The 25,601-nt window shown below is 23.5% G+C and overlaps 1 protein-coding gene across 6 annotated transcripts in view; it reads left to right on the forward strand.

Moving 5' to 3' along the window:
• The window catches only part of LOC126900715 (tachykinin-like peptides receptor 99D), a 125,602-nt gene that overhangs the window by 70,400 nt on the left and 29,601 nt on the right, over nucleotides 1-25,601 (forward strand). For all 6 annotated transcript variants that reach the window (XM_050676627.1, XM_050676625.1, XM_050676631.1 and 3 more), the window contains 2 exons: nucleotides 8,970-9,120; nucleotides 15,450-15,646. In XM_050676627.1, the coding sequence (XP_050532584.1) occupies nucleotides 8,970-9,120; nucleotides 15,450-15,646 (348 nt within the window). The remainder of the gene's footprint in view (nucleotides 1-8,969; nucleotides 9,121-15,449; nucleotides 15,647-25,601) is intronic.

A 25,601-nucleotide genomic window follows, 5' to 3' on the forward strand; every position in this document is an offset into this window, starting at 1 on the left:
AACCACCATTATTAATATAACAATCGTTGTTTATTAAGCAAGTATGTAATTTAGTAAACAATAGTTCCTAATATCAATAAACACGTTATCGGATTCTAATCAGCAACCGAATTTGTTTTATAAATGAATTTTTTTATTAATATTACAAACCTTTTTGATATGTGAATAATGAGATACATTTTAGTGCACCGTATACATTTTACATCCATTCAAGTATCAATATTTTTTTATAGAAAACTATCAGTTTTTGATGTTACGTTCTTTATAAATTACAGATTCGATGTAGATAATGCTTGTAGGTCTTATATAATCATTTTAAGTATGTATCTGGGATGTATCGTTACACGATTATTTTAGCGAAAAATTCATGAAAATAAATACACGTATACAGGTTGTAATATTATATTTAACTTTATGCAACTAGTAGCGTATTCCATTGACTAAACTATGCTAATATTTTATAAAGCCATATAGTAATAAATGATGACTTAGTGATTAATATCAATTGACAAAAAAATGTTTTGTTTATCTGTAATATAATGTGTTCATCAAATGTTGGTTGATGTCTCATGCAGCAAAATTTAACGCCCATAGAGTTATCTCATAAATTTTATCACTTATTACTAACAAATACACTAAATTTAATCTTTTTGAAATTATTAATGCGTAGAATAATACACTAATATTTTTTACATTAATTATAATATGTTATTTTAGTTTCATATTTATAAGTTATTTAGTACTATTTAAATCATCCCTTATATTTTACAATGGTGTCAACTTTGTTTTGTTTATTGCCAACATATATATTTAACTAGCTTACCAAATAACTAATAAATCAAAAAATTGTTTACTTAACATAACTATTATTTTAAGAGAAATCAAAATTCTTGCGTTAAAATAAACGCTCTGTATATACCTACAGTATAGGTATACATATATATATATATATATGATATTTTATTATTATATTATTTAAACCATTATAAAAGTCTAAAGGAAATTTTCTACATTCAACATCTCATTTTTTTTTTGAACATCATTAAAATTATTCATTTTGTACTATTATATATTTATTACATGTTATTGATAAAATATTATTAATAAAAAGTATTTTGTACTGTTCATTAGTAGATCTGTTTTTAAAAATTTGAATTTTTATAACTATGATTCATATTTATATAAAATTACTTCTTTGTATTAGTATAAAATCGTTAAACAACACATTTTCCTAGTAGAAGTCATTCTTAAAAGTGAATATTAATAATACGCACTTAAAATAAATATATTATTAATAAGATTTGATGGTAACAAATTTATTGATTTCAATACATACATCAATAATCATTTCTATTTCTATTATGTGTATTATGTAAACTTTTATGAAATAACATACACATATTTCTTACATTAATCATAAAATGTAAGTCCTTTTCCTAATTAAACACATTTGTTGTTAATTTAAATTGTATTTCGAGATTTCATACAAGACGTGCAAAGTTAAGTGACTTATATTTATTTAATTATGTCATGAGATATATGTACTTTAAATAAGTATAATCTCAAACCATAAACATATTATAGTTTAACGGGTATCCAAAATGATATTTTTAGTTAAAAGATACTTCATAATTTGACTAACGACATTAGGTTAAAGTAAAATCAAAAGAGGTGTAAAAAAGTTACTCTTTCAACTTTTATTAATATTTTATTAAAACATCTAGAATCTATTCTTAAATGTGAGCATTTTGTTACTGACAGATTATTGGTCCTTCGTCAACATTTTCAATTACCGACCATACTAGTGCTTGATCAGCACAAACGTCCCAACTATGAGCATGCGGCGTGCGGTTGTAAACAAAACATGTTTATTTTAGTAAATTTAAAACACGTAGAAGGCAGCTGTCATTGTACCACTATCACGACAATTGATTCATTAACTTAATACTTATCGCAATTGTAATTATTGATTAATATTAATATTATTATTATTATTATTATTAACGGTGTTCTGTGTACGCTTGCCGCCGTCGACTTACTTGGATTACTAGTCAACATCTCTTGAGATCAAGTCGGGTTATATTTATACGCAATATTTGTATAGAAATAAATATATTTTATCTTTGTTATTTTTAGTTTATATTTTATTGGTCATGAAACAGCTAACAGCCCTTTTAGAGGAATATAAATTATATAGGGCCAACGTTTAGGAACAACATAGGGAACTGTTAGGATCCTAGTGAAAAAACATGTTGCAATTTAATCTTTGACACTTCTTGGTGTAAGCAATAATTAGTGGCCATTTTGCTGTAGGTAATATTATCTTTTTTACTGTAGTGATAACAAATAAACATTTATTTATTTTATAAAATGTGGAATTGTTCCAAAAATATAGTGTTTGAATATGCTTAGTATTTTAATATACAAAATAAAAATAAAATAATTATTTAAAGTTGTGAATAAACATTTTAAAATTATTATTATACTTTAGAAAATGTTAACATTGAGTTTTGTTATTACAATGATAGCTATTCAGACGCATTGATTTACCAACCTTAAAATAACCGACTGATTTAATTACCTCTCTTTATTGGTTGAGTGCATTTTTATCAGTGTCCATTCTGTATATTCTATGATTTGGTTAAAAATAACTGAAAACGTTATTTAATTAAATCAGTCACAGTAATTGGACAGTTAAATAAAATAAAAAATTAATATTATTCTAGCGAAACGTTGGATGATGGAATACAAGGGATCCTTGTTATTCTTTATAAAGATTTTTTTACTTCATAGCATGATTAACATACAAGTTATTCAGTTATTTTTTAACTCATAATTGTAAAATAAATAAACATACTTGGTTTTATTTAAAATATAAGTTTAAAAAATCCAATAGAATGATAATATGTAAGCTTAATCTGGAAATCATCATCAACTTATAAATCTCAGTAAATATACTTAAAATATCTTTTGCGTGAATTAATTTAGAGTTGGAGATATATTATTAAAATTATTATTACTTAAAAAACTTTGATTACAAAAAGGACAGTGAGGAATATTTATTTTTAATTTTATTTAAGCTACTTAATCTGAAAAAAATTCAACTGAATAATTACATCTTAATAAACCTTTAATTAATTTTTTTGTAGTGAACGATTTTTAAACTATGAACTAAAAAAGAAACACATTTTATAATATTAAATAATAGTATTTTTTATGTTGTAATATCAAAAACCCATTATAATGAGTTAAGATAAAACAATTGGATGATTACTATATATCAAATGTTTTGTGGATGTTTATTTTCTTCATTTACTGCTCTTAAAAATAAATCAAATCAAATTTTAATTGAATCCTTCAAATGTCGTATAAACTTCACATCAAAACTGATAACTTGTTTTCTGTTCAATTTGTTAGTTGAAAAATACGTGCCGATTACTTTTAAGCAAATTTAATTTATAAAATAGGTTTTTAAAAATCGTAATAGTGACGTTTAAATATAAAGTCGAAAATATTATCTTTATTATTAAAAAAAAAAATTTTTCTTATTCTTAAACTCATTATTGGGAAATAAAATTATGTAACACTAATTTTCAACTAATTTAATAATCCAAATAGATTTATCAAAATAAAAATTAATAATAATTTAATAAATTGATAAAAATTAAATTAATAATAATTTAATAAACTATTATATTGATAAATAATAATTTATCAATATAATAGTCGGGATTTGAGGTATTTTTAAATATGATATAGTATATACCTAATACTGAAAACAGTTTTAAATAAATTACTCATATTGTTGTTTTATTCGTAAAAAATTACCTTTCATTGTCATCTTTCCTCTTCTTTATATAAAAATTATTTTTAGAAACTAAAGAGCTTTTGAATTAATCATAGTTTACATAAGAGAAAGTACACAAGTTTGGAACATAATTAATTAAAAAAAAAAAACAGCTAAATACAGTTATAATTTTCATACAAAATTCATTATTTATACTAAGACCTCGAATTTTGTTTATATACATGGATTAGTCATATATATAATGCGTATCTATAGATTAGATTTGAAAAAAATATTAGTCGGCTTAAACTATAAAGAATTTGTTTTTTTATGAATATTCTTGTGACTTGACACATTTATTATTGTATGTTAAAATCGATTTACTTGTCATGATCAGTGGTGTAGTCCTAAAAATGTTTATGGGTATACGCCTATATAATGAATAGAGAATAACGTGGGGGGCTCTGCCCCCCACACCCCCCATTGCACTTTATATTTTCTACATACAATATTTCACATTATCAACAGTGATATAGTCGTAATTTGATCAATAGATAAGTTAAAAACCTAAATGAGGAAACGTGGGGAATTTCACCCCCACACTACTTTTCAAAGGCCTTAACTATAACATAGTTTTGGGGGACGGAATACAAATATTGTGATGTTTTAACTGTATATGTATTTTCTAATTATTACATAATGCAACTAAAACCCCTACCCTCCCAGTTGCTCCTTCCAACTTCCAAACTATTACTCGAATATTTTTACTGACACTTTTAAGTTCTTACATAAATTAAATTTCATAGTCATACAATCGATAAGTGTATTATTAGATACTGTTATATTTTTTATAAATAAACAATAAACTTTATGCAGTAATAAAATAATCTTACAATCATTGTTTTCAAATCGTTAAAACATAAATGAAATAAACGTGAATAGGTACATGTTAGTACTATCTTAATTCATTATAGGTAATATATTAAATACTAGATTGGTTGGTAAACGGTTTATTACGGAAAAATACAAATTACCAATTTCAACAGCTATAGGTTAACCCAATAACTTTCAGTTTCAACTATGTGCTATATCGTTAATTTTTGGTCGATATTTAAAATTTTGTCAAATGTCAATAAAATTGTCGTGAAATGATAAACATTATCCTATTTATTTTATTGATATTTATTTATACACTTTGACAGTGTTTTGTTTTACATTTATATTCTATTTTTAAAATGATAATAGTCTCGAGCCATATTTGTGTGTTTATAACTTCAGATATATGTTTATATGTGGTATGACTGTAGAGATTAAACAAACTGATAAGAATTATTCAAAATTTGTGTTTTATGACAAACGTACCTATATTCGATACCCACATATTACTTTTTATTTTATTCTTTAGTCTATACTCTTTAACTATTTTATAAATACGTATATGCACTAATAAGAAAACTAACAGTGGGTATACGCCGTATACCCGCGTATCACTCATGATTTTATAAGTATACGCAATAACAGAAAAACAAAGAAGTGGGTATACGCTGTATACCCTCGTATACGCTCCACGACACCTCTGGTCATGATAATTTATTTAACAGAAATTCGCTGTGTTTTAATTTAAGTTCTTATCGTGAGCTAATAGTTCAAATTTGTTTACCTTTTTATATTATACTGACTCAAGGAAACCCTGAATATTTAACCCAAAAATATATACAGCTATTTTAGCGAAGCAACCAATTTAAGCGGCATATTATTTTTTAGAATCTTTAAACTTTATCAATAGATTTTTTTGCCAAACATAATAATTTTCGTATCGTTTTCAAATAAAAACAAATCAAACATTATTCATGTTCAACCTTATAAATTTCCATATTGTATAAAGAAAAGGGATCATTGTAAATATAAACTTTAATTTAAACTGTTAGATATAGATTGATTTTTCTTTCACTCACCTGGAAAATATACATAATGTATAACATGCAAATAATATTCAAGTATCAACTGTATGCACAAATATAATATTAATGAAAAACGCGAATGCTGTTATTCTATCAATGTCCACCGAAGTAAAAACTACTATTATTATTATTATTCTGAAATATTTTATTTACACCGGGTACATTTTTTCATCTGCTCTTTAGTTTCAAAATTCTAACTTACAGAAGGTTTAGTAAAATACAACTCTGTCATGTTTTATTCATATCGACTTCCACGTTACTAATAATCAACAAAAACTTTCAGGGTCTTAAAGATTAATTAGATAGTTATAATGTTGATTCTATACATGAAAATCATTATCATTTTAGCTCTATATAAAAATTATACATAACTGTTGCGTTAACTGAATAAAAAGAAATGACATCGGTTTTTTTACTCAAGTTTTAAAAAACAATTAATTAGGTTCTAAGTCTGTCTTGTTTTTCTTCTTTACTAAATATTCTTGTTTTTTTATCGGTTATTTATTTTTCATCGCTCCTTCAGCTTCAAGGACCTAAGCCATTAGACATGTGTACTAGTCGTTACTATATATCATTCCTTTCGGAAGTTTTTGCAGTTATGCTTGAACGATTTACCGGTTTAATGTGCCTAACACTTAAACTACTACTACAAAAATACTTCACCAATCATTTTTACTGATTAATGTTTCTTTAAACCACCTTTCCTGATTAAAGCTCATTATTCATTGTTTAAAAATTTTCGTTTTATTATTATGTCAAAAAAAATTCAAAACATTGTTTAATTAAGTGACGTTGCAGTTTAGAGTGAAAAAGTATACTTAACTATGTTGATTACTACAAAAATTATTCATTAAAAAAAATTACATATCAGTCAAACAAATTATATACTTCTAGATTAAAAATTTCTACTTACAAATAATTATGAAATCATTGTATGCTCATAGAAATCTTTCGATGGTAAACGAATGATATACTCGTACTTTGAAGTAAATCAAATTAAAAACCTTTTTTTTAGGATAGAGAAAATAGTTAAACTTTAAAATATTATCAAACTCTTTTAAACTTCTTACCGATTCAATCTTTGTTTTTTTTTTTTTACAACTAATTTGGTTCTAAACAGATAAACATGAATTTTCATAGAACTTAAATGTATTCTAACTTTATATACAAGTCTAAACTACCTTAATTTGAATAAATTTAACATTTTAAAATCAAATATTTGTTAGCATTAACGTTTTTGTATTACGATATAACTATGGTAGGACGAAATTTTAAGATCTCATAAAGAATAGTTTTATTTTTTATAAGTTGTGATTAGTTTTATGAGTTTATTTTATACGGGTTTAAAACTAGTAGTGTAAAGAATCCCCATCAGAAATTAAAAAGTTTCACAAAGAATATGTAGGGAAAATCGCTAGACTTCTCGTTGTTACACAATGAACTAGTTTTTTTTTGTATTTTCTTTTGAAACTTTATAGAAAAGCATACAATCAAGATTAAGCCAAATAAATGTTCAAAATGTCTTGATCTTCTTTTACCAAGTTTTACATTTGATTAGAATTCATTTCAAATTGTAACTGTATTTTTTTTTTTAAATTTTCTATAAAAATAATGTATTTTTTTTAACTGCAACCCCCATTTCCCTTTTATTTTATTCAAGTTCTATTAGTCAAGTAGAAGTTAAGATTTCCTATGCATAGACATGAAAAAAAGAAATATAAAAATATATCAATATAAAACAGGTTCATTTGGGAAGGTGTCTCAAATAGATGTGTGTATTTTTCTTTTCGAGCTAAGCTGAAGCTGTGGAGTTTGAATTCCTTTGACATCTTTGTTACAATATGTATCTTTTTGAAATGGTATAAAACTATTTTTCCATAAGATACATTAATGTTTAAACATCACTAATGTACATATACATAAAAATATTCATTATAAATGATTGAAGAGTATGCATATTTTGTTAATATACCAAAAACATTCTCAGAGGAAAATACATCAACATTGCAATTAATACAAGGTGATTCATTTATCAAAAACCACTCAATTACTTGCAAAATAATATATTGGAAAAATATTTTGCCTTTTTTTAGCCACATATATATTACGATTTATCAGGTATTAATTACTTTTTAACGTCATCTTTATAACTTATAAGGGTGTCAGCTTTATTTTTTTATGAAAACATACTTATAAAATAAGAAATAATCTAATTAAGGAAATGACCTTTTTATAAAAACTTTTTGACCAAATTTAGAAAGTTATATTGATAATAAAATATTGACTATTTGTGAGGTGTGAGTATGAACATTTAATAAATATAAATAGTATTTATATATATATATCTAATACTTATTTAGTAATGTCTAATGTGATATTTTATTAGACATTTCTCGGGCACGTCTCTCTTCCCGGTTAGGTATAAAAATATTAGTAACTTTCGAAGTACTGATCCAAAAGTTGTTATAGACTCGTCATTTTCTTAATTAGATAATTTCCTATTTTATAAGCATTTTAAATATGTATGTTGTTATTTAAAAATAATGAAATTGACACCCTTATAAGCTATAAAATATGATGTTAAAAAGTAATTAATAACTGATATATTATAAAATATATATATAATTAGAAAAAAAAACAAACAATTATTTTTCAATATTGTATTTATTTTACGAGTATCTAAGTGATTTATAATAAACTCTACAAATAATATCTTTAAATTAAGCCAAAAAATGTTAAAATAAAAAATTGTATGGATTAACTTATTTATAGTAAACATAAAGTTAAATTCAATAATATATAAAATATGAATGTCTAACTGGTTCGATGAAATTAAAACTTTTATTACAAAGTAAGTAATTAATAATTTTTATTAAAAAATAAGCAATTAAATTTGTAAAATTTAACGGAAAGAAATTATCTCAGTGTTTAATTTTTCTATAATCTAGTTTCACTTAGATTAATAAATAATAATAAAAAACTATTATAGCATAATCTACTATTTAATTTATACACTAATTGCTTTACATACAGTTTTTATTTGTATTCGTTATTAAACATATAACTGTATTCTTATTTATTAAACTACAAATGAATATTTTCATATACTACATATTTGTTTATATCTAATAAAAACATGTTTAAATAGTAAAAATATTTACATATAATTTTATAATGAATAATTTAATTAATTAGTTAATTAGATTCTTTTTTTTTTGCAGTTATAATGTGTCTTTCATGATTATCACATATTTTGTGCCAATTGGTTTAATGGGTTTCACATACGCGATGATTGGTCATGAGTTGTGGGGAAGTCAAAGCATAGGCGAGTGCACGCAAAGACAGTTGGAACATATCAAATCTAAACGAAGGGTAAGAAAAATTTGCAAATTATTCACAAGATATTACTAAAAATAAGAATATACTGAAAAGCATAGCTCAGTTAAACGATATTAATTAAACACAACATTAATTAAACAAAACATTTTAATTTTCTCTTTCTCTAATTCTTTTGTATTTGTTTATGTAAAGGAATAAAAAATTATAATTACAATTTAACAGTTGATATTTAATAAGACAAGTATGTCAATGTTGAATTGTTTTTTTAACTGCACAAAAAATCTCGATTATTTCATAAACTCATTATTTGGCATTACTTTAATTATCGAAAATATTATTTAGAAGATAAATTACTTATAGTGAAAGTGTAATCATAATTTAATTACGTCTGTACAATTTAGGTTTCTTTGCTATTTTAAGTCATAAATTATAGACTCATTAATCTCAATTTGAAATATTATTATTCTCTTGTATAAAAAATATATAGCTGAAAATATGATTTTCAAAATTCATTAGTGTGTCTACATGTTTTAGCGGAATTTATTGGTTATTATTAAGACGTGTAATCACATGTTATGATTACCTATAGTGTATATATGTTTCTCAAGCATATTAATTTTTTAAACTTTTTCAACGTTTAATCATTCTAGCTGTCAAGTAAACTTCAGCTTATTACACAAATACGTATATTTAAATATGTTTATTTTCTTTTTTCAAAAGAGCCGGCGTTGTTAAAAGAATATTTACTTTTCTGCGCTTTACTGTTATTATTAATGTATTCAACTATATATCGTTTTATATTTTAGTTTGAATAGGACATATTAATAATAGAACTGATAGGACATATTCAATAAAATATAAAATTACGGCTGTCAATATTATATTATTCTTATTAAATTTATATAAAATTAAAATGTTTGTATGCCGTCAGCACACTAAGAAACCAAGAAACCATACATCCAGACACATACACAGCATCTTAAAACATATAGACAAAAACGATATCAAGCTAATAATAAAGCAGAACCTTACATAGAAGCTCCATGCAGCATAAAATTTAACATGATCATAGAGCTATCCAATCTAAAAAAGTACAACTAACGCCACAATTTACAAAAATTACCTCAAAGATATACTTAAAAGACATAACTATAAAAACCTCTTTTGCACTGTTGCATCGAAAACGGACGGTAAAATAGGATTACCTATATTTCACGATAACCTGGTAATAAAAAACATAGCACCAATAGAAATGACCATTTACAAAGCATAGACATAAACACTTCTTAAAGCCATTATAGAATATTTTAAACGGAAATAATCAAAACGATGAAATTAACGTAATTTTCATATATTCGCTAATCACACTCAAAAACTTACAAAACCCATAAAAAAACACGGATATAAACAGATTAATAATAAAAAATTTGAACAGAACATATACCAAACCTGCGAAGATGAGTTAACAGTTTAACACATTCTGACCAAGAAAGTACAGAGATGTGAGTGAGAAGCTTGAAATATGCAACCATTTGAACACAATCTTCGGTTTACAATAAATTTCAACGAAAAAATTTTACATCCTAATGAAGTTCTTAAAAGAAATAAATTTAGTTAAAAAAAACAAAAATTGTTATTTTTATAGAAAATTATGGTAAAATAATATGTAAATTTATAATTTAATAAAAGAAAACAAAATAGCAAAATTTTATATCAAAAATATTTATGTACTCCCAGATTAAAGAATTGGTTTTTCTTATTTTTAATTATTTAATCAATAGTGGATTTACGGGGGTGTAGTGACTAGACCACACAAATACCAATATTTAAACATGATACAAAATGCATGGTAGGATTCTGATACAAATTTTAATTTTGCATTGTTATAATTAAAACCCCTCTCAGAAAAATTCCTCATTGTGTACTAAATTAAAATTTTACACAGAAATAAAATAACATATTGAGCAATAATTGCTTGTAAAATGATTATCTTATATTTTAATGACCCACTCAAAATCGTAAAATTATTAAAAACATTATTGAACAAATTAACTATAATTTTACACTTTTATTGATAGTAAACTCAGATATAAAATATTGTGCAAGCTTACAAAAACATAAAAATAATTTTTTTATTTGCATCAACGAGGCAATATAGCTTTTCAATTTGTACCTAAATATAGTATTTATGTAACTAATAATAATAATCAAATTATACAATTCAAATATTGTATTGATCGTCTCATTTTAATACTGTAAATTTTATATTTTTAAAACAACTTATATTTCTTGTCATGTTATATTCTGAAATATTAACATGATTTTAAAAAATGGTACGTATCTTCTAGCTCATTAATTTTTAATGTTACAACACAATGTTTTTGTTAAATTATAAGACGTTGTGACTTTAGTAAACGAATGTTTTTTTTAATATAACGCTTAGTAGCTTTTTGAAAGTACAAGATATACAGTGTTGTCTACCTTTTACTTGATTTATATTTGTGATTTTTCATTCGATTTGCCGGTTTGTTTTTACGCTGAGGTCTTCTTATTTATTTTCTTCCGTCACATAATTTTACTCGTTTGTAAAAATTAAAATTTACAGTTTTTTTTTTTGAGTTCTAAAAAATATTTTCATATTTATTATGTAATTCAAAATTAAATGAATGGATTATTTTTTTGTTATTATTGCCCTATATAATATATATATATATATATGTTTAAAGAGACAAAATAAAAAAAACATTTAAATGAAATTAATACCATGTAACTTCGAATCGAAACTAATATTTGATCGTAGTCAATGAGAATGATAATGAAGTAAATAAAAAAGTTTATTTAAACTAATTATGGTTTTGGTTATGGTAAATTACCAATTAATATTTGGTCATTATTATATATCATGTTTATATTTTCATATCATATTATATTTCAAGTTGTCAGTTTGAAATATTTTGAATACAAAATTTACAATTATTGTAAAGCTTATTTACAGTAAGATATTCATAATAACATTAAATGACAGTAAATTTTTCAAACATAATGAATAGTAAAATTACCTTAAAACAATATAATATTTTCAATATAACATAAACTTTATATCTAAAATTAAAAATTATAATGTGTGTTTTTGTTAGTAAATTTAATGTATTAACACATTTATACTCGATCATTTGTTATAACCTTTATTATTTTAACAAAGAATGGACATTCTTTGTTTATGACTGAAAATAACTTGGTCAACAACCAATTTTTTATTCCGAATATTTTTATGGTATATAAATTTAATTATTTTTAATATATTTAAATTTTAATTAATATTTTCGATTAATTTTTTAAAATTGTTTAAATAATATTAGCTTCAAATTCATTAATTTTTATTATAAGCTTTTAGGTTGTTTTAGAAGTAAAAAATTTATCAAATAAAACCTTAAAAAACACTATTATACCAATTCTAATATAAAATTATTTCGAATATCCTTAGTCGAATCAAACCATAATTTAATATTTTTTTCTCGGTCTTGAGCCTTGCTAAACATAAATAATTAGGTCTAATCTGAAATAAACCGAATAAAAAAGAAGAAACATAAGTTACGTACATTTGAGATTTAGTAGAGTTGAAGCATATTTTAGATTAGTACTGTTTGTTATCTGACAAATGAATGTTGAAGGAAGAAGAGGTAGAGGATGACCAAAAAAGAGATGAAGAGATGTTATTGAATGCGATATGAGGACAGCTGATGTGAGCATAGAGGATGTGGTAGATCGTGTCATGTAGAAGTTTAGGATAAGCGTCGCCGACTCCAAGTAGTTAGGATTAAGGCGAAGAAGAAGAAGACTGTTTGATATCTGACAGTAATTAAAATATAATAATATAGTTTTATTGCCAAAACTTTTTAGACATTAATAGATTACAAAATAGAAATATTAAAGAATGTTACATGTACTTGTCATTTTTTTCTTATCGAAAAAAGTAGTATTTCTTTTTTTTTTTTTTTTTACAGAGATCTTCAATTACGTTTTATAGTAGAAATACTAACCGAATGATCACTAAATACTTTTCATTGTTACAAGTCAACAACATGTATGCTAATTAAATAATGAATGCATTTCCAATTTTTTTTTATAATTACATTTTTGTTAGAGAATTTCACCTTTTAAAAGTATAAAATTCTACCTACGACAAGTGTAACATGTTTCATTTAATTGCTTTTTATACTGTTCTGCATAGAAACTAAAAAACAAAAAAAGGATAAGCTGTCGTTTAACGGTAAAAATATTTTGTCAAACTTTATCAATTAGCATAATCAAAATGTTATTATTAAACGTACGTATTTCTTATTCAAAAATGTTGATGGTCGATTACTTGTGCAATGTTAAACTTTCAAAACCACACCGAGAAAATTAATGGCGAGGAACAATGAATTTTCACTATGATTTTGTACCAATTAGGCATCGGACCGGATACAGATAAGAACTATCATCCTTGACCTGAATTTGAAGTCGCGATGAACGTTATATTACTTTGAACAATAAAAACAAGAACCAATAATCAAGTAAAGCTTAACTTAAATAAAATTATTTGTCTATGTGTTTTACTGTTCAAAAACTCTTATTGCATTTTGTCCATTTGGTGGTCCTATATGTCATATTACTTTATTTATTAACAAGAAATGTAGCAATCTGTTAAAACAAAAAAAAAAAAACTAATAGTAACAATGACACATAAATAGTTTTTATGACACATATAAAACATATGAAGAGGATCATTGGCTTGTAAAAGAATTTAAAAATTTATTGAATTTAACATCTACACTTTAAAGTATGTTTCTTGATTATTTTCTTTTTTGACAGCGAAGTGTTTTTAGAAAATAAGTTAGTAAACCTTAAATTTATGAGAGAAGTTTGGTATATTAATTAAAAATTTATTTATTTTAATAAAAAATGAAGTCTTTGTGATTCTGGATGATAAAATTATGAATATTTTTAACGTAGTGTCAAGTGACGTTTAGCAATGCATAATTGCAACAATATACATGACATAATAAGAAGTTGGTTTAAAAAAAAGAGGAAGCCTTTGCCTAATAACTGTAACTTCAACAAAGTTTAGTTATGACGTAAGTTTTAAAGAAAAGTCTTAAATAAATAACTGATAAACTTTAGAAAAGCAAATAACCGAACGACATTTTTTTTTGATTTATTGTAAGTGCAATAATAAAATTATTTATCAAAGTTATATTGAAAATGGTTAATAATACTTTCGAACTAAAAAAAATATTTCCTATATAATGAAAACAATATTAGATAACACATATTTGTATATTCACCATATTTATTGAAAATTGATTTCAATAAGAATAAATCGCAACTCGATTATTTTTAATAGAACTTATGATAGGTAATTAAATATTTTTTCAAATTTTAACTAAACTGCGAAGTTTAGTTTAGCGATTAGTGTTAAATTATATATTAAGCCTAGTTTTCAATACTATCTTAAATTTACTTAAACAAATGAAAATTTTAGCAATGTAACAAATTTTGTCAGAGAAAATGAACTATTAAAAAAACTGAAATACAATGATTTAATTGTTAAGCCATTATAAATCAACCATCTCGTTTTAATTATAGATAAAAATTTACTATTATTCAATTATTTTTAATAATTGTCGATTTTGCAAATTTTGACATTATTAGTTACAAACTTCATTGTATTATTTATATATAATTATTGGTTACTCTCAACTTATTTATAGTCTTGAAATGTAGAATAATAATAACTATGTAAAGAAAATAATTTTTGGTATATTTTTAATTTTATGTATTTCTTGATTTATCAACTATTAAATTTTTTTATTTCATCCTTTATACCATATAAGTTTATCAATCAATTTTTTTTAAAGGTAACATACATAATATTAGCTAGTTGATATTATTAACTAATCTATAATATGAAAAATGATATAATGAACAAAATATCTGGTCGATATCAACTTTTGGACCATTATTTCAAAAGTTATTACCATTATAAAATATTGACAGGAGGTGAAGTGAGACTGTGACAATATTTATCAATAGAAATTTCTTGACCACATTTCTTCTCTAAATGTAAACCAACTTGAATAAGTTATTTTTTTTATAAAAAAAACTTTCTGTATTTACTTAATTACTATGTAATTATTATATTTAAAATTAAAACTATATTAAAAATATCAGCCACAAGTGATCAATTTTATTATATAAATTTAATATAAAAAGTATTCTATATTTTAGCATATTAATAAGATTTTAAATCTGAGAATGTCCTTCAATTAAAATAAAAGAGCTCTACTATTTGAATTTAAAATTATTTATTTATTATTTAGGTAGTCAAAATGATGATTGTCGTTGTCACAATTTTTGCAATATGTTGGTTACCATATCATATATATTTTATTGTCACATCTCATATGCCGGAGTTGGTTAAGAAACCTTACATTCAAGACGTTTTTTTGGCATTTTACTGGCTTGCTATGTCCAATTCTATGCACAATCCAATCGTGTACTGTTGGATGAACTCCAGGTAAATATATAGTTAAGCTATTAAAAGTTTAATTTAATTTTTATTTAAAAAAAAAATATTGATTTTTATAGTCTTGTAAATTTTTAAGCTTAAAAATAAAAACATGGCGCAATTTTGTGATTGATTACTTCACATTCTAGCTAAAAAGTTATTATTATTCATCGAAAGTTTTTTTCCTGTCTTTATTATTGTTCCTATTTATCATGTGTAACTATTAGTCATGTGCAAATTCCTCAAAAATAATTACAGGAATTTCCTGGGAAAAATTCCCAGGAATATTTCCAAAATCGGTAATATGTCATTAATATTATCATTTTTTTAAATTTTGTTTTAAGTTTATGATATTTATATAAACTTACCATTTTCATTATAATAAAGCTGAAACACTGAAAATTACTATAGATAATAGTCCAATTAATTCCAAAATACTTGTAACAAAATTTAAGTTTTAAGGTTATTTGCTTACGCATGATCCTAAAGAACATAAAAAATACCTATAGTTTGGAATTTCATAATTCTGAATAATACTGTTTTAATATTATTATTTTTAATAATATTTAAATATCAGTTTTTAAAATACCTTTTTTATTTTATTTTGCAAACCTTTCTTTTTTTAAATCTTTAATACCTTTAAAAATACCTAAAATTATTAGATTAGTTAAATAAAAAGACTTCGATTTCTGAGGTAAAATGATTTTAGAGTAGAAATACCGGAGAATTAAATTTCAAGGTACATATACCTTTAAATTTATTATATTCATCAATGACATTTATTTGTTTATTATGGAACTTCCAGTTGATTATTTAACAAATATAATATTAATTAAATAAATAAATCATTGTAGTTGCCAAAGGTGACGAATAATACCCAGCACCATTGTTAAAATGAAGAACAAAACAAAACCCAGCACAGTGGAGACGCGGCATAGTGGGGACATTGCATAGTTGGGTCCAGTATAGATTTAATCTGACAGTGATTAAAATCACTATCATAAGAAACGCTTCGATGCAAATCAGTAGATAGTGTTTAATTCTAAGAAATTGGTGGATAATTACAAAAGCTACATTATCTGCTAGTTCCTTATTAATACCCTGATTAAGATAAAGTATGTCGAATGAAAAAGGGATTATTAAAAAATATTATTTCTCATAAAAAAATTGTGTTGATTCGTACACTTTTCAATGAGTTATAGCATTATAAAGTTAAAAATGTAACCAACCCAACCCAACATCAACTCCTATTTCCTTAATTATATCCAGATTAGTAATTATTTTAATTATATATTATATAATTTTTATAATTAATTATTTTCAAATTATTATTGATTTTTAATATGTTAAAAGTAATCATTTTGAACCTACTTCTTTTTGTTCTTTAAAGTGAAAGTTTTAATAAAAAAAAAATGAATTTATTACCATAACTTTTAACTCAACTTGCAAGTTTGAAATAAATATTATTAAATAGAAAAAAATGAAATTGGTAGATTATTTCAAAAACAACAATAACACTTATTCCCTTAATTTTACCCCGATTTATAACTATAATATATGAATACATAATAATTACAGTAATTAAATTGAGTATGAAAGTGGTATTCAATAATATAATATTGTAATTTTTACGGAGATATTATAAAAATAAAAAGGAGTTGTATATTCATATACTTTTAATGCGTATACAAATTTAAAGGAATTTATGCAATACTTTTTAATAAAAAAATTTTGTTACTTATGAATAAATACACTAAACAAAAGGAACTTTCATCAGAAAAAAAATATACTTTTCTAAATAAACTTTTCGTGATGTTTTCAAATGTGCAATTAAACTTTTTCTATTACTTCTAAGTTTTAATATTATTACTTATTATTAAAAAATAAGTATTTACATATAAAAAAAAATAATTAAGAACAAAAAAAATTGTATTAAATTAATACTGATTTTGATTTTTAATATGTTAAAGGTAATCATTTTGAACCTATTTTTTATTGTCTTTTAAAGTGAAAGTTTTAATGAAAAATACCTTCTCAGCTTCGCATCGAAGCTAAAAAATGAATTTGTTACCATAACTTATAGTTCAACTTGCAAGTTTGAAATTGACATTATTAAATTGAAAAAAATGAAATTTTTAAGATTAATATGCAATCTGGAAATTTTATAATTACTAATTACAGTACATTTGTCAGAAAAATTCGATTTTTTTACATTTTTATCGTAATAGATAACTGAAATAGAAAGAATAGTAATCATATCCTAATAACTTTTGGTGTTTAAAAAAATTCTGCAATTGAAATATTCAGAACTTAATTAATTTTAATAATTTACTTTAATTAAATGAACCAATCAAACCAAAGTAGTTAAAAAGATTTACTCAATTGAGCATATTATCAAAAATATAATTATAATTGTAAAACTCCATCGTTAACTTCAGGTGAAACTAAAAATCATTTTTTTTTTAAATTTATGATTTATATAGCAACATATTACTAAAAAATTTGGCATATTATAGACTGGTAGTAGCACACAGAAATAGAGTTAAAAAATTAATAAATTATAAAGTAAAATTATTTACTTTTGTAGTTGAATACTTTTATCATATCAAATTTAATTCGACAATAAATAATTTAAGAATATTAAAAATTAATGATTTTAATTGTTTGTATGGACAAATCTAGTTAAGCTACTTTTTATTTGAATAAGGAATATTTTTTTGATTTTTAAGAGTAATAACTTAAACTAATCATTAACTTAAATATCATAAACTTAAATGAATCATTTGACGTATCGTTGAAAAAAGTAGGTCTAGTGAGGGTTGGCAAAATAAATCGTAGCCAGAAAAAGAACCACATAGTAAAATAATATTAACATGAATATCAATTTCTTCTCACGAGGGGAGACTATAGTGATAAGATCCTTTATATTTATTGAAATTATTGAATCTAAATGAGATAAATATCAAATGATTTGAAAATTCTATTCTAACTCAAAAAAAAAATGCAAAATTTTAGAAGCCACAAACGGATTTGAACCTCGTACCCTAGGCGTTAAAGATCAAGGTGTTACCCATTCGGCAACTATTCGTTGATTTTTGTTGCATGATAAAATTGGCTATTTAAGCTAACTCAAATTTAAAAATTACTTTTTCGACTTTAAAAAAGTAAAAAATGTTAATAAGTATAATATCATATGTCTTATGAACTTTATTCTATGTCAATGAAATTATATAATATTCATGAAAGTCAGTTTATTCCCCTAATAAAATATTTTAAAATAAAATAAAATACAAAACCTAGAATTTTAATAAAAAATAGCATATTTTTAAATACGGTAGCCTTTTGCGCATAGAAGATAGGTCGTCGGGACAAATTTTTTTTTTTCATTTAGTAGTACATAAAATAAGCTTTAATTTGATATATGTTTAAAGGACGCAGTATTTCCGGAACATTTTCAAAAATTAAGTTGAAAAAGTTAGTTTTTGTAAAAAAGTTGCTATTTTAAATCCCCCCTGTGAGCAGAATAAGTGTTAGATTTTCAAAAAAAAATGATATCAAATGAAAGAAAATTACCTAAGGTTTCAATATAAAGAAATATTATTTTGATTAGTTAATATTTGAAAAAGTTATGGCAGTTTTAAGTACAAAAAACATCGTTATAAAAGGTGATTTTTATCGCAAATATTACATTTTTTTTATAATTTCGACAGCCATTTGCACATAGAAGATAAGGTGTCGGGACAAATTTTTTTTTTTCATTTTATAGTACATAAAAAAAGCTTTAATTTGATATATGTTTAAAGGACGCAGTATTTCCGGAACATTTTCAAAAGTTCAGTTGAAAAAGTTCTATTTTTTATACAATGTTTCAAAGTTTGAACCCCCCCTATATAAGGGGAAATTGTCTAATTTTAATAAAAAGTATGTCAAATGGAAGATGTACTTATAATGTATTTAGAAAAAAAAAAATTGTGCTGATACATGCATTTTTCGAAAAGTTATAGCATTTTTAAGTTGAAAATTAAAAATTGAAAATCGAAAATTTTAACACAAAAATAGTGTTTTTTTAACTACGGCAACCGTTTACATGCAGAAGATAAAGTGTCGGGACAAATTTTTTTTTTTCATTTTATAGTACATAAAATAAGCTTTAATTTGATATATGTTTAAAGGACGCAGTATTTCCGGAACATTTTCAAAAATTAAGTTGAAAAAGTTAGTTTTTGTAAAAAAGTTGCAATTTTAAATCCCCCCCCATGAGCAGGTTAAGTGTTAAATTTTCAAAAAAATTATATCAAATGAAAGGAAAATATCTAAGGTTTTAGTTTAAAAAAAAATTATGTTGATTTGTTGATTTTTGAAAAAGTTATGGAAGTTTTAAGGAAAAAAAGTGAAAAAAATGACAAAATTTGTCGATTTTTAAATTTGTAATTTTTTTGGATATTTCCCCCATTTGCGGGGAACGAGGGAAAATTTTTAAATTTTTAAGGGTAATGTCTTCAACTAGATACAATTTGTGATCTTTTGACGTATTGTTAAAAGAAATCGGTCCAGTGAGAGCTGAGAAAAAGTAGTGACAGACACAAAAAAAAATAAATAAAAATAAAAAAAAAAATAAACACATCATGGTAAAATTAATACCTTCTCAGCTTCGCATCGAAGCTAAAAAAATATGAAATTTTGTAGATTTGATTACTATTGTCACCTTCATTATGAAATTATAGTTACGGAACTGAAATAAATAATTTATTATTTTATTTTAATTAATAATTTACTTATATAAAGAATAAACATGTTATTATTTATATTTATTAAGTAATCTGTTTAAAAATTATAATCAGTATATTTAAAGATGTAATAGATAGATAGTAATAGTATCGAAAAATATTTTATCACAGTATCCAAAATTTTTATCATAACAGTTCTACAAAATCTTAATAGTTATAAACTACTACTACTAAAAAACCATATAAATAAACGAAGTTTAAATTTTCTAATTCGAAAACGATTTCATTGAACTTATCATTTTGGTGATTATAAAGTGTAATAATTAAAATGCTCTTGCTATTTGGAGTTTACTATCAAAAATCTTCCTTAGTTTTATTTTTGTGTGCCATCTGCTAGTCTAATAGAAGCATTTACTACTAGTAAAAACTACTAAAATATTCAATCTTTGTAATAGTAACTGTTTTTAAAAGAGTAACTAGTTTTTTTTTTAACTTGACACCCTTAATCACTACTGTTGTTATGAATAAAGAGAGAGATTTGAGTTCGTCTAAGAAAATCTAAATTGTAACTATAATTGTATGCTACCATTTTAAACATCAAAATCATATTTCCATTAAAAAAAAATAGCATCATTCTTTTACTAGATAATTAATTATTTTTGAATTATATTGCTTGAAATATTGGTGTTAAAAATTTTTCCAATTTGAAACGAAACTTTTTTTTTTGTAAGTGATATTTATTTTAGATTTTAGATTATAGATAAACTCAACATAAATAACACTTATCAGACTATTAATAATCTAGAAATAATATAATATTAGTGTTATTGTTCATGAAAGTTTATTATTTTAGTCAAAGTAATTTTAGGCAGCGGTCAATAAGTTTGTTACTTGTTAATTACAGGCTTTCATTGATCAAAACTAAAGGTTCACCACCAACGTCAAATTTTAATATTTTTATTTACTTTGACATTTGCTACGGTACTGAAACAAAAAAATCAATTTGCTACTTTCTTAAGGAACGAGTAATTGCTTTTTATACTTAACTTAAAAAGTTATTTTTAATAAAATTTAATGGTACATGCATAATCTATACAGCACAACTATAATCTGATGAATGCAGTTAATTCTATATAATTGTTGGAGTCATTTGTTAATAAAGGAAAAATTGTTTAGTTTGAAAAAATATGCATGTTTTAATTAAGAGTAATGTCATCAAAAACTTGTTTGAATGTTTTAAAAGAAATATTTTTTACTAAAATCCTTATTGAATCATGGATAAAGACATATTTTATTTCATTGTTTGTGCTAAATATAACAATAATTCTTATTAAATTAAATTACTGGTAAATCTACTAATGTTTTAAATTTATGATTTACTATGTGATTTTTAAAATTACGAGTTAATTAATCAAGCTAAATTGAGCGAATAGATTTATAAACTTAACATAATATATTATAATTTATTTAAAACATTTTATTTTTATTTAACAAACTTGTGTAATCAACACAAAAAGTATCTTTATAGAAAAAAACATTATCATTTTTGTTTTAATAAGTAAAAGAAACCATACATATTTTTTAATAAACCTACTTATTAAAAAGTTAATAGAAATCTTCAAAATATAAACCATAGTTCAAAAACTATTATCATTGCTGAATTTATACACCTATATCAAAATTCAAATCTTTTATATTATTATTAATACTTATATTAACCATAAGTTAAAATAACTATTTTGAAAACTTTAAAACTCACCATCACTTTTAATGGCTATGAGTTAACTGTTAATGTATATCCGGAGAAAGTGTCATTTACTTTATACAAAATATACTTTTATTTCTGCAAATATTAATCTCAGAGTAAAATAATAATATAATGTAAAAGATAAACAAAATATACTTTTTAAAGAGACACAGGTTTAAAAACTTTAAAAGTTTCAGCTCTTGTTGGAAATAAGCAATAACTTTGATGTTTACTACAGAAAGCAAAGTTTTGTTTCATTAAATTTAATAACAATAAATCGTTAAAATGTTTTCTAGGAATTTTATTTGTATTTTTATAAGTATTTACAATCGTTTTAAATTTACAAAAAATTATTCTAAGATTTATTTTAATAACAGTCTAAAAACAAAATGATTTTGCTGCAAATGAAAATCTACTTTTATAAAAAAAATTCTACTTTAATTAGTTTATTTAATTGTTTTAGAAAATATATTTTTAAAAAATGTTGGAGCAAATAAATTTCCTTTTTTAATTACTAAACATGATTTTTAAATGAAATTAATTAGAAGGCACCTTTACTTAATTGCTATTCAGTACAATAAGCTTACCATTTCTTCACATCAGCTACAAAAACTAAAATTAAATACTCTCAAAAATTCAATGATTGCTCTTTGAAATTTATTTTATTTTAGACAAGCTATGTACCAAAAAACTACTTATTTGAATTTTTTTTAACATCAAATTTTACAATTATTTCTTATACACGCATTTTTTTATTGTTTGTAATTAATAATTTTATGTGAAGTAAATATTTTCTTTGCGAGTAGTAATTAAATCAGTTTGACTATTTCAACTTTTTAAAAGGAATTCTTTTTTAACAATCAAACAAATTTCATAGAAGACTCAAAAACCGTTTGGTCATGTAGAGATTTATTCTTAAAAAATCACTTCTATCATTCCATCATTTGATATAACTAACAGTAATATTTTCGTCATATTATCCAATTATTAACAGTTTTGCTAGAAAATAAATTAAAAATCAAATATTCTTATCAAAAAAAAATTTAATTTAATTTGTTGATGAATATTATAATTTTTAACATCATGTATTTATAAAAGTCCATTTTGAGTTAAATCAATAAAAACATGCTGTTAAAGTTATTCAACAAACTTTCAAAAAAACGCAATCAAAAAAGAAACAGGCAATACTTTAAACTTGCTATAGAATTAAGCCACTTACTAGTAAACTTAATCATAGTGACCACAATCCGTCATCCAATTATTTCTGATTCTTATATATACTAAAAGAACTTATTTAACTACTTGTCTGGCAATATTTTTACTGTAATAAAACGCTTAAAAACACATTTATATATATATATATACATATATTTTTTTTCGTAATAGTTTTGCTTAATTCTCTACGTTATATAATATATAGTTACGAATACTGTGTAACGAAAAAAAAACCGTTTATTCAACGCAATAAAAATAAAACTATTTACAAAGTAAACGATATATACAAATAACGCAAAAGAAAACTGTGCAATAGTCTATCGAAAAACTACTTAATTAAATTACCTCACGAGAGACTTTCTTTGATGCCGAGGGTAATTTCGTTTAGAACAACTGTATCATTTTAGAATAATTTCGTCGTATCCGCTTCCGCCATAACATTGACCCCTTCTAAGTGTGTTGGTTTCCAACTCCATGGGCTTCTGTTTGACCTGAGCCTATTCAGATACACACTTTCATCTTGCCATTCGGTAACGACATTGTTCAACTTTATGATGACATTATACGTTCGTTCCCGTGGAGCTTACAATTTTCGGATTGATCTCTTCTTCCTGGTTGAATCGAAAATCCATCCTTGATCAATCTATTTAAATCTGACTGTGTTAGGTTCGGCATTGTAACGGGTTTTGATTGTCCCGAATAGCGCGCTAACAACATAAATGCCAATTTTACCTTTGCTTTTCGCGAAAATTAAAAATTTTCTATAGTTTTCAAGAAAATGAGCAATATACATACAAAATTTTTAAATAAAATCAATTAAATCGAGTATATGGTATTTATTTTGTACAATTACTTTTTACAATAAAAAATTTAATCAAACATCTTTTTTTATGTTTTATTTTTCTCTGATTAAATGTAAGTTGTTATTATTTTATTTACACAGCACATAGCTAATTTGGAAGCTTAAAAGTATAAAATCAACAAAATACGTTTTAACCATAAATTCAAATTTACCTTATATCATTTTATTTTTTCTTGTTTTAAGGATTTACTATAGTTTATAATTAATGATGTTTAACCAAAAAATCAACATTCGAAAAATTCATGTCAGCGCGTAAACTTTACAGTATTTTGCGCTTATTTTTTCATGATGAGACGTATTCTTTATACAACAAACTTAATGTACGATTCTATGAAATTGTTTGATGTTTAACATATGTAGTATAAATTAGCGACTTTGACTTCTGTTGAAGTGTTAAGAGTCTAGACGGTATAATATACTGCTTATTTCTGATTTTATCCATATAAGCATTTTGATTACAAAATCATACATAATGTACATAAGTTCAAAGTATTTGTAGTATTGATCTATGTTATGTTGTTTAGAATTTTGTACACGCATTTACTTAACTTTTTAAATCTTTTTTTATTTCAATATTAATAAATTTATGTTTATATATTGCTAATAATTGTCAACAGTTTAACTATATATTCAAACTAAACATATGATTTTCGATTTCACGACATTAATGAATTTTCGAATTAATTGATGAATAAAGTACATCTCTATCATAATTCCCACATGACATGAAAAAAGTCAGAATAAAAATACATATAAACGTTAAACCATTTATTTCCCGCACAAAGTATCAAATATAATATTAGTTTTATTCCTTATTTAATGTTTTGAAATACTATAAAAATATTTTATACTCTATTTTACTTTTAAGGAATAAAAGCAAATTATATTGTTTTTAGTTATTAAATAATAATACTAAATGTCTATATTTGCCTCTATTTAAATTTTCACTAACATTCTACAACGACGATGAATATAATAAAACATAACAACATAAATAAATTATATTCACTTTCGAGTCACGTTACAGTTGATTGAGAGTTTTGTAAATTAAATGTACAATATGTTTTAAAGTCAGGCCGCGTTGAAAAGATTAATTGTCTCATTGTACATTCCTAATTCCAAAGTGCACCCATAAATTTTGAGAATTAAATCACATCAGTTGTGATTGGTTAAGCGTAGGTACTTTACTTAACTATTAGTGTTCTGTTTATATTGTAAACGTGCTAAAAACAAAAATTACATCAAAATAAAAGTAAAAAAAAATGTTTATTACCCCTTAAGTTAATTAATGATAAACACATTATTAAACCTCTATCAATTAAAACTGTTATCTGTCGTTCGAATTGTTTTAGCTTCGATGCGAAGCTGAGAAGGTATTGGTTTTACTAAGATGTTTTTTTTTTTTTTTTTTTT

This window comes from Daktulosphaira vitifoliae, unplaced genomic scaffold, assembly GCF_025091365.1.
Source record: "Daktulosphaira vitifoliae isolate Bord-2020 unplaced genomic scaffold, ASM2509136v1 Scaffold_3, whole genome shotgun sequence".
NCBI classification, from domain to species: domain Eukaryota; kingdom Metazoa; phylum Arthropoda; class Insecta; order Hemiptera; family Phylloxeridae; genus Daktulosphaira; species Daktulosphaira vitifoliae.